This window comes from Dipodomys ordii, unplaced genomic scaffold (genome assembly GCF_000151885.1).
Source record: "Dipodomys ordii isolate 6190 unplaced genomic scaffold, Dord_2.0 Scaffold23, whole genome shotgun sequence".
In the NCBI taxonomy this organism is placed as follows: Eukaryota; Metazoa; Chordata; class Mammalia; order Rodentia; family Heteromyidae; genus Dipodomys; species Dipodomys ordii.
Window position 1 is genome coordinate 6,616,221 of NW_012267239.1, and position 11,895 is coordinate 6,628,115.

At 43.9% G+C, this 11,895-nt stretch overlaps 1 protein-coding gene across 1 annotated transcript in view; it reads right to left on the reverse strand.

Moving 5' to 3' along the window:
• Coro1c (coronin, actin binding protein, 1C) overlaps positions 1 to 5,727 on the reverse strand; it is a 61,938-nt gene extending 56,211 nt beyond the window's left edge. Inside the window, exon 1 of the mRNA XM_013014285.1 lies at positions 5,524 to 5,727. Within this exon, the coding sequence (XP_012869739.1) occupies positions 5,524 to 5,718 (195 nt within the window). The 5' untranslated portion in view covers positions 5,719 to 5,727. The remainder of the gene's footprint in view (positions 1 to 5,523) is intronic.
• Positions 5,728 to 11,895: the final 6,168 nt, after the last annotated feature.

The following is an 11,895-nucleotide window of genomic DNA, read 5'->3' on the forward strand; positions in this document are numbered from 1 at the left end:
CGGGCAGGAAAGACCGTGAGACTCCTATCTCCAATAAACCTCCAGAAAACCGGAAGTGGCGCTGTAGCTCAAGTGGTAGAGCGCTCGCCTTGAGCTGGAGAGCTGAGGGACAGCGCCCAGGCCCAGAGTTCAAGCCCCACGACTGACAAAAAAAAAAAGAAAGAGGCTATGATCTGACAACTGAGGTTCAAAGCCAGCCTGGGCAGGAAAGCCTGTGAGACTCTTATCTCCAACTAGCCACCAAAAAGCTAAAAGTAGAGGTGTGGCTCAAGTGGCAGAGTGCCAGCCATGAGTGAGAACATGAGGCCCCAAATTCAAGCCTAGCACTGGTGCATGTGCACGCACACGTGTGTGTGCATGCACGTGCATGCGAGCGCATGCACGAGCCAACAGTCCTAACCAACGCCTCCACCCCTATTTAAGTCATGATTAACATATGTGCTGAGATCTGAGATATGTGCGCACGCGTACAACTCAAATGTAGCTGTGTTTGTATGAGCAAAAGGAAGGGAAGGCTTGAGTCTCACATCAGAGGGAGCCTAGCCCACAAAGGAAAAGTTTGTTCTTGCCAACGTGGTAGACAACATGGGGGATTGAAAGCTGTGTGCTCTTGAGACAAAGCAGCTTATGCAATGGTGGCAAAAAAAAAAAAAAAGTACTATCCATTTGGCCACAACCACAAAGCCAACTTGTGTTCAACAAGACTGCTATTTATTATTTGCCCTCTGAAAGACTGAAGAAAGGAAAATGTACCAAGCCACACCTGGAAGTCTGGCAGAATGGCTTGCCACAGCTTGACAGAAGCATTACAAAAGAGTGCTGATCACGTGGGCCTCAGTGTTGAGTACTTGACATTTATTCCTTAACCAGTGACATCTTACTATCCACTCTCTCTACTAAAGTCTCATAAACCATACACATGAAATACACAGGCACACTTTAGCATGCTTCTGGCATGTGTGCCTATGTGTGTGTTCTCATGTGTTTGTCCCCATTGCTTTTTTCCAATTCTTTATAGATTTTTAAGTCCTGGAAGACAGAAACGATGTCTAGCTTATTTTATACTAGCCCAGAATGTAGCCATAAGCTATGTGAGATTTCATTTACTATTTGCAGCTGAACCAACTGGTTTTCAAGTGAAATCCATACAAGGCCATGTTATTAAATGTGAGACTTTTCTGAAAGGGATGTGATCTGCCCAAGAGACAATATTTATGTGTACAAAGACCCCCAAAACAATGACCAAAACGATCTGCCTGCCAGTAACCAGAAGAAAAAAAACAAAAAACAACCTCATTGGAAGCCCCTGAGATAGTTATTGAAAACCATACTCAGGTGCTGAGTGCCTGTAATACTAGCTATTTAGGAGGCTGAGATCCAAGGATCATAGATCAAAGCCAGCCTAGGCAGAAAAAAAAAATCTATGTGACTCTTATCTTCAATTAATCGCTAAAAAGCTGAAAATCAAGCTGTGGCTGAGGCTCAAGTGGTAAAGGACCGGTGTTGAGCAAAACACTAGGGACAGCACCCTGGCCCTGAGTTCAAGCCCTAGTATCAACATCAAAAAAAAAAAAAAAAGCCAAAGAAAAAAATCCCACATACTCAGTTCTCACAGTTCACTCTGCTACCAACATGCACTGTAATCTAATACACTTAAAGCAACATTTCTCCTTTTTTTACTTACTTTCATTAGACAAGTTTTATTTTATAATCCAGTTCTACCTGTGAATTAAGAGATGATGTATTTTCTCCCCCACAGTATAACCCGTTTTCACTGTATTTGATGTCGGTATAATTTGGGGAGGGGAAGGGAAAAAACAAAATGTTTAAATAGGGATACAGGTTGACCCATTGTAACAATGAGATGTACAAGACACTATGTTGAAAAACAAACTTTACAATTTGAGGGAGGGGAGGGGGGGTAGTTTTGGAAGTGGGAGGGAAGGGATGGTAGGGGAAAAACAAAGGAGGAGGCAACAATGCTTGATAAAAAATGTACTTAGTACCTGGCTCATATAACTGTAACCCCTCTGTACAGTATTTTCACAATAAAAAACTTATTAAGAAAAAAAAAATGATGTGTTTCGCTAGGCTCTGGTAACCCATGCCTGTAACCCTAGCTACTCTGGAGGCTGAGATCTGAGAAATGCAGTTCAAAGCCAGCCCAGGCAGAAAAGTCCATGAGACTCTTATCTCTGATTAATTGCCATAAAAATATGGAAGTGGGCGCTAGGAAGGTGGCTCAGTGGTGGAGTGCTTGCCTTGCATGCATGAGGCCCTGGGTTCAATTCCTCAGCCCCACATAAACAGAAAAAGCCGCAAGTGGCACTGTGGCTCAATTGGTAGAGTGCTAGCCTTGAGCTGAAGATCTGAAGGACAGTGCCCAGGCCTGGAGTTCAGGCCCCATGACCGAAAAAAAAAAAAAAAAAAAGGAAGTGGAGCTGTGGCTCAAGTTGTAGAGCACTAGCCCTAAGCAAAAAAAGTACAGTGAGACCCGTGGTGGGAGACAAGCAAACCTGAGATTATCTGGACAGAAAATGCCTTTTCTATACAGCTCTTCATTACAGAAAGAACCAGAAGAGCTAACCACTAGGACTGGACTTCCCAGACCACATATATTCCTCCATCTCCATGCCATACTGACAGTAAGGACAAGCACAGTTGGCCACATATAGCCCATTCTCTCCCTCCTTCTCTCTCTCCTTCTTCTCTCTTTCTCCCTCTCCCTCTCCCTCTCCCTCTCCTTCTCTCTCTCTCTCTCTCTCTCTCTCACACACACACACACACACACAGACTCTTTTGAGCCTGTCAATGATAAAAGTTAATCTACACCAGGCCCTATCCTTATTTCTAAGGACTGTCACAGGCTTACTTTAATGTCACCTCCTCCAAACCAAATTAATATTTAAGGAGCAAAACTACAGAGACAGCAGTATAGCCTGGAAAAGAAAGACACCTAATATTTAACCCAAATATGACAATTTTGAAGCAATGTATTCTATGTGAATTCTGGTAAGTCTGGTTAAAGACTGAAAGAATACTAATATTTATTAAGTGTACGCCATTAATGCAGATGAAAACCATATCCTAGGAGCAAGTTAGTTCCGGGACTGCATTTGTGTCTCCCTCAATGGTGCAAGTGAAACTCAGTTTCTCATGGTTTACAGAAGCCAAAGTCAGACTCACAGAGCCTTTTGTGGATGTGGAAGCTGAGGGAACTGTCTGAACTTGGTAGAATTACCCATTCAAATGTCTATTTTAGGCTTATTAATTGGCTTGTTCTATTTCTCTGAAGGAAAGAATGTCTTAAATTTATCCGTCCACTTATAAAGGGAGAAAATAAAAACTCCAAAGTAGATGCTGCTGCTCCAAGGCCTGGACTGGGGTTGGGGGGCTAAGACTCTTTCTCGAATGGCCACCCTAAAACCCATACTTTAAAGGGCAATTTGCTTAATGCTCCTAGCTCTTGAAAAGGAATACCTAAACAGCTGTGAGGCGTTAATGCAACTGACATTTCATCTAAATATCCCCTCTAAAAATCAAGTTACACACATAATAGATTAGTATTGGTATTTGCCATTCCACAGAAATTTTCTTCATAAAGTACACATATCTAAGTAGAAAAGTTCAATCAATGAAGAATTCCTCTGTGAGAATTCTCAGTTTAATGAAAAGTTTTGCCTTCACCGATCAGAAGATACCTTTGGAAATGTACCGAATTTGTCCCCCCTCAAATGTGTCTAACTTCTCTATTTCTGTAGAGAAATAGTACTACTGTGTAATATCACATCAGCCCAGTCAGTAAAGAAAGATATAGATGTTAAACTAAAACCAGGTAGTCATGAGCTGCTTGAGAGAAAACCGCAAGAGAGTTGGAACATTTCCTAAGAGGGAAAAAAACCATCAAATATAATGTGAAGCAGAATTTTGACAGAACCACCCACTCTGCTGAGACAGATGTGTCCTGACACGCACGCAGCAAGTACAAGGGTGAGGTCTACTTCCCCACTGTCTGGAGCAGAGTGGAAACGGCTATTCCTGCTCAACACAGGCACCCACGCCAGCAGAGAGCCCCAATCTGATCTCAGAGCTTAGGACTCACCAAGTTCATTGTCCACCCGTAAGCTAACTGGAAAACAATTGTTTCTTAGTATTGTTTCTCAGCTCTCTGTATAGCTTTTTCTCCGCCCCCCCACCCCCCACGGCCCTTAGTTCTGATATTTGCTAATAAATGAGGTATAGATTTTGATCTTTACCATATAAGTACAACATTCTTATCTTTTTCCACCTGGAGACTGGCTTCTCTGGGAGGGCAAAGTAAGTAGGAAGAGGTGTGGAAGCCCACTGAGGATGAAGTACACCAAGACCCACTTTTAGTCAAGAGCTTTCAATTCTATCACTAGTAGCTCTTGAGCGAGAGAAAGAAAGGGGGGGAGTTTATTCTACAAATGTTCACTAGACTTTTAGCTGGGTAACAGTGGCGTATACCTGTAATCCTAGGTACTCTGCTGAGGTCCAGAGGATTGCAGTTCAAAGGCAGCTGAAGCAGAAAAGTCTACAAGACTACAATTAATCAGCAAAAAGCTGGGTTGGAGGTGGGAGGTGTGGCTCTAGTGGTAGAGCAAGTCAGGCAAGCAAAATGAGTGAATGCTAAGTTCTAAACTTAAACATTAATACAGGTGACGTGTGTGTGTGTGTGTGTGTGTGTGTGTTTAAATCAACCTATCAACCTCCATGTCCTCCAAAAGAAAAGTATGTGTGAAAAGTCATGTGCTGGTGACTCATGCCTGTAATCTCAGCTACTCAGGATCACAGTTCAAAGTCAGCCTAGGCGGGAAAGTCTATGAAACTTTTTTTTTTTTTTTGTCGGTCATGGGGCTTGAACTCTGGGCCTAAGTACTGTCCCTCAGCTCTTCAGCTGAAGGCTAACGCTCTACCACTTGAGCTACAGCGCCACTTCCGGTTTTCTGGTGGTTTATTGGAGATAAGAGTTTCAGGGACTTTCCTGCCTGGGCTGGCTTTGAATAGTAATCCTCAGATCTCAGCCTTCTGAGTAGCTATGATTACAGGCATGAGCAACCGGCACCCGGCTCATGAAACTCTTATTTCTAATTAACCACCAGAAAACCGAAGTGGAGCTGTAGCTTAAAGTGGTAGAGTCACGGCATTGAGCAGAAAAGCTCAGGGACAGTGTCAGGCCCTGAGTTCAAGCCCACGACCGACAGAAGGAAAAAAAAAAAAAAAGTCTTGAAAAGTGATTACAAATCAAATCAAATCATAAAATTCTTATGCCTATGCTCACATCCTCATAATAATCTTTTTGCCCAGAAGGCACACCCAGGACAGAGGTCATTGTGTATTATTTAATGTTTTCTCTGTTAGAGAAAAACTGATGTGATTGGGACTTTACTTCAATTACATCAGAGTCTTAAGAGTCTTAGTCTTAGCTGCAGTGTCAATCAACATCAGTATGGACGGATACTCCAAGAGGCCGTGCAACAGAGGAGAGGTCAAACCACTCACCTTGTGCAAAGGGAGCACCAGGAATGCTCCTCCCCCACTGGCTTCTATGATGATGGCAACAAATCTGGGATTGACGGCACAAAAGGAGCTATCCCAGGTCACACGAGAAACCCGGATGTCATCATAGCACTGGTCATTCTTCACGGCTTGTCCAAATACATGCCGGAACTTGCTCTGTCGTACCACTCGCCGCATGGTTTCTGCAGAAGAGTAGGAATTCTGTTAGAATTTCACACCAAACTGAAGAGGAATGGTATGGCATTTTGTCTGCTCTCTTAAAAAGTGGCCAACTCACAAATCCAAATTTCCACATACCCAGAAAAAACTGCAAAGTGTGAAAGGGAAAAAATTACAAAGGAATAAAAAAATCCCCAACCCAAAGCCCAGAAACAGCTCACTTTGCATTTCACGAGAAAGAGTGAAGCAAAGACTGGACAATTAGCCTTTCAGGGATAGGCGGGAACTGGTGGGCAATGCTCTCTAACCTCTTCCCATTTCCAAAGATAAGAAAACTCCGAAGCGTTACGTGTGAAGCTGAAGAAAGCCCCCACACAAGTTATGCTTCCCAGCCACTCCTCTCAGCCTGCCAAGGTAGCTTTTTCAGTTTTTAAGCATTTTCCCCAGACATCAGCAGTCTGCTGTCTGAGAACTTTGCCTGCTACCCAGAGGGTGCCCACAGATCAACTATGCAGGGTGGGGAGTTAAAGAGACATAAGCAACCATCCTGTCTTCAATTCAAGAGCCTTCTAACCTCTCTTGTAAGACAGGCATGAAAATCAGAGCAACTTACTTCCAACTGCTCCACACCCAAGTGGCACACAGTGAGAACAGTAAAACCAGCCATAGCTGCCGTAGGTCAAGAGCCAGGTCTTGAAAAAAGTGCTTAAGTGGGAAGTAGGCCATCAAAGCCACATTTAGGATAACAGGAAGTCTAGCAGTAGCATACTGGAGGGATTAGATGGAGAATCTGAGGGCAGGTAGAGGTGACAGAGGGCCAGGTTCCTGGGTTTTGCTCACAGGCCAGATAGACAGGTGCAGTGACAGATTTGTGCTTTTGGGTCACCAGGCTGCACCTGGCTAAGATTTCCTAGACTGTACTGTGATTTTCCAATCTGCAACATTCTGTTCAATCTACCACATTCTGTTCAAAATGGTTATAGAGTAGAAGGAGCCTGGACGGAGCCTAAGTGGAACTGGAACACAGTCAAACCTCATCAACTGAGCTGAAAACCAAATCTCCATGAACAGAGGTGAGCCGACACCTGTCCACTCCTTCCAAGTGGAACACCAGTGGGTTGCTGCTAATCCTCATCCTTCAATTCCCTTCCTCATGGCCCTGGGCCCACTGCTAAAGGTGGAGAGAACTCATGTTTACCAGAGGCTCCTTCTCGCCTTCCCAGGCACGTGCAGAAATGGCCTCTCTCCAATGCTGGGGGCATTTTGGCATGCCATACCATGGTGTTCCTGGCCCAGCTGTTACCATGTTACCAGAGCTTCCCAGCATACTGCCAGAACTATACATTTTGAGTTCTTGCTAGAGGAGATGGCGAACAATATGCTTATACTTGGCCAGGCTCCTTCACTTTTGAAACAGTATGAGTTTCAAGTATACGTTAAAGACAGCTTCCATGAGATGGTAAGAACCAGAAGGAAAGCACATCCAAACAAATGCCAAGGTAGAGCCAGCTGGTCTCAGGATCCATCTCCCTGCATGACCAGAGTTTTCCACCAAGTAGTCTGAGTTAACATGGAAGAAAAAAAAAAAAGATTGCAGCAGGCCAACAAGTCAATATGCTTCATATGAAAGTTCTTAGCTGAATGTGGTAGCTCACATCTGGAATCCTAGCTACTCTGGAGGCTGAAATGGGGAAGACTGTAGTTTGAGGCCAGCCCAGACAAAATAGTTCATGAAACCCCATCTCAACTAATGAAGAGCTGGGCATAGTAGCCCACAACTGTCAACCTAACTGCTTAGGAGGTACAAGTAGGAGGATCAAGCTGGGCACGGGTGGCTCATACCTGTAATCCTAACTACTCAGGAGACTGAATCTGAGGGTCACAGTTCAAAACCAGCAGGAAAGTCCATGAGACTCTTATCTCCAATTAACCACCAGAAAGCCAGGAATGGTATTGTGGCTCAAGTGGTAGAGCACTAGCTTGAGCTGAAGAGCTCAGGGATAGCACCCTGCCCAGAGTTCAAGGCCCATAACCAACCAAAAAGAAAAAAGAAAACAAAACAAAACAAAAAAAACGGAGGATCAGGGTCCAGATGGGCCTGTGGTAGGCAAGCTAGCAAGAATGAGGCCCTGAGAACTCAATCCTCAGTATTGTTAGAGAAAAAAAAAGTTCTTACAAATTCATACAACTAAAACCCAATAGAAATCAGGCAACAGATATGAGGTAATCCACACACGAAATATACATGGGATTTAGCACCATTCCTTCTGAAATCCTAAACAAGCCCCAGTAAAGGAATACAAGTAGGGATAAGCACCAAAGGACAAGAGAGCAGGAAAGGAGGCTGCAAGAGGAGGAATAACAACAAAATACTGACTGCTGGGAGGTGGTGTGCGTGTAACTGGTTGAAGCTGAGTGTCATTCACTCAGCGGAGTACCTCAGGAGGAGCCAACGTTCTCTGCAAATCCCCAGAACAACAACAAAAAGTCCCCAGAACAACAAGAAAAGAACGTGTGTGTACCTCTAAAGAGGGGGTGGAAGAGGGATGAACCGACGACTAACTAAAAGCCTGAATGACGAGAGTCGCTGGACAGCGGATCCCCTCCCTCCACAGCTACCTAACTAGATTGGCTGTTCCCTTCCCAGCAAAGCCAGGAGGGGCCAGGCATGGCGCTGAGAGTCACAGTCTGTGCTGTCAATATTCTGCTGAGCATCGTCTGGATAGGTGTAACATCACCACAGGCCACACAAAGTGGCCAATAGAAGCAGACAGCCCCAGGGCAGCCAATGAGCAGCACGTAGGAGAGGCAGACATATGTGCCTATCCTGTCACTGTGCCCAATGATTCTGCAGGCTTCAGGCTGTTCCCCAATCCTGCTAGATCCCACAATTCCAACAGCCCCGCCCACTCAAGCTTGAAGAACAGAACTCGCTGTACCCAAGGAGCTTCTCTTACTTTCCCCGGGATCAGGCCAGCATTCACACTTTCCAATGTGAGAGTACAGGAAGGTCTCTAACTAACTCCCCATCTAATGTCCTAGTAATATGCAGAAAAACATGTATGTCATCCTGTGCCTGTTTGGTGGATAATACACAAATTGGCTGTCTGGTCATAGAAAGTCACTTCTCCATCATATATGGGGACAACTATTGTCACTCTATCCATGTTTGGGCAGAAGGGTACTGAGTAATGCTAGCTGCAGAGCATCATGGGAAGAGCCAGTGTTTCCACAGTGCTGTGCTGAGTCAGGCAGGCTGGAGAAAGGCTTGAAGGGCGCTGCGAGCCCATTCACATCCAAGGTCAAACCCGATCTGGGCTCAGCTGTGCACACGTGACTCCTCTGTTTCAGCTGCGCGGTGCTGTGTCTCAGGCCCTCCAAGCGCACAATAGAGAACGGCAATTAAGAGAGCAAGCTCCAGAAACAGACAGCTGCCGAGAGTGAGGAGCACAGCTGCGCCATTTACTTCCTAGCCATGGTTCACTAGGCAAATCACTGAATCTCCATGTCACATTCTCTATTTAGAGGCAGACAATGCACATACAGTTGAACTGAGAGTGAGGTCAGCACTCGGTGATGGGATGGTGGCAAGAGATTACCATGTGTTCGCATCTAGTATAGTTAGTCACACAAAACTAAGCATTCAATGAATGTCAACTACTGTTATCCTCCGAGGAATTGACACAAGACCACGGACATCCTGGCTCTACCGCTTACTGTTAGCAATTACTTAACCTCTCTGCGCATCCGCTTCCTCACCTATAAAATGAAGGGAATGATACCTAAAGTAAGAATTTAAACCAAAACCTGACAAAGAAAGCCCGTGTCCAAATGACTTCACCCTAACACCTATGAAACAAGAATATCAATTCTTCACAAATTCTCCAAAAAAACCTAAGCAAGCACTTCCAATGAATTATATAAAGTCAGGATTACCTTCACGCCAAACTGAAGACAGTATAAGGACTACAGAATAATATTTTTTAGAATAATATTTTTATGAATATGGATGAAAAAACCCTCAACAAAATAGTAGCAAACCTCTGAGCATGAGAGTATATGCCTGTAATCCCAACTACTTGGGAGAAAGAGATAGGAAGATCATGTCTGAGGCTACCCCAGGCAAAAGTTCATGAGACCCTCTGAAATATAAATATAGGGAAAAAAAGGCTGGAGGCATGTCTCAATGGGCAAGCTTGAAGCCCTGATTTGAAGCCTTGATTTGAAAGTTATCCCAACCCTCCATCCCACAAAAACAAAAAGGAAATCAAATCCAGTAACATATAAAAGGAACTATATACAATAACCAGATAGTTTTATACCAGGAATTCAAGGAAGGTTGGTTCAACACCTAAACTAATTAGTGTAACGCTCACAACAGGATTTAAAGTAAAAAATCATATGACCATCTTCAACAAAGCATTTGTCAAAATCTAACACACATTCACAAGAAGATATTCAATAAACTAGGAATAGAACTTTTTCAGTCTGACAAAGGGCATACATGAAGACACTACATCAAATATACTACATAGTGGTGAAAGGTACTTTTTCCCTAAGATGAGAAGGAAGGCAAGGAAGGACCTGTGCTCTGGCCACTAGTTCTTGTCCTACAGGTTCTTGCAGGACAATTAAACAAGCAAGGAGTAGTAAAAGACATGCATACTGAAGAGGAAGAAATAAAACTTTCTATATACAGATGACACCATCTTAGATTGAGAAAATCTTAAGGAATCCATTAAAAGAACAACAACAAACAAATGCACTAAGGTTACAATAAAAAAGGATTAGCACATAAAGCCGGGCACCAGTTGCTCAGTTGTTGGTTCATGCCTGTAATCCTAGCTACCCAGGAAGCTCAGATCTGAGGATTGCAGTTCAAAGCCAGCCCGGGCAAGAAAGTCCATGAGACTTTTTTCTTTTTGGGTCCGGTCATGGGGCTTGAACTCTGGGCCTGGGCGCTGTCCCTCAGCTCTTCAGCTCAAGGCTAGCGCCCTACCACTTGAGCCATAGCGCCACTTCCAACTTTTTTTTTTTTGTTTATGTGGTTCTGAGGAATCAAACCCAGGGCCTCATGCATGCAAGGCAAGCGCTCTACCACTGAGCCTCCTTCCCAGCCCTCCATGAGACTCTTATCTCCAATTAACCACCAGAAAACTGGAAACGGTGACCAACCAAAAATAAAGTTAGCACATAAAAATTATGTGGTTTTAAAAAAATTGGTACTGAAGTTTGAACTCAGGACCTGAATGCTGCCCTTAGGTTTTTTTTATTCAAGACCTATACTCTACCCCTTGAGCCACAGCTCAACTTCCAGCTATGGCTCATGTGGTAGTGGACCAGCATCAAGCAAAATAGCCAGTGAAGCTAGGAATGAATAGCTCACACCTGTAATCTACTCAAGAGGTTGAGATCTGAGGACAGCAATTCAAAGCCAGCCTGGGCAGGAAAGTTCATGAGATTTTTTTTTTTTCTCTCCAGTCATGGGACCTGAACTCTGGGCCTGGGCGCTGTCCTCAGCTCTTCAGCTCAAGGCTAGTGCACTACCACTTGAGCCACAGTGCCACTTCTGGCTTCTGTGGTGCTAAGGAATGGAACCCTGGGCCTCATGTATGCAAGACAAGCACTCTGCCACTGAGCTACCTTCCCAGCCAAAGATTCTTATTTCTAATTAACAACCAAAATGCCAGAAGTGGAGCTGTGACTCAAGGTCTAGAATACTAGCTTTGAATGAAAAAGCTCCAATACAGTCCCCATGTCCTGAATTCAAGCCCCAGGATTGGCACACAAAAAAAGAAGAAGCCAAGCAAGTGTGAGGCCCTGAGTTTAAACCCCAGTACAGCACTAAAAGGAAGGAAGAAAGGAAGGAAAGAAAGATGTAAGGAAGGGAAGGAGGGAGGGAGGAAGGAAGGATACATTTGACAAGTACATTATATAGAATCTATAGTACATAAACATTATCTATTATTTAAGAGAATATGAATAGGTTTTCCCAGTTCAAAGAAAAATTCAAGTCAGCTCTCTAGTGATTATGGGCCCAAGAATATAATATTCATATATGAACCAATACTGGCTTATCAAGGATCCTTTATAAAATTCTATATTCTCTTATCTCAGAAATGGTATTTACTACACTTTAACTTCTTTTCAAAGTGAAGAAAAATTGGAAACTAACTGAACCACAAAAAGTGTCTG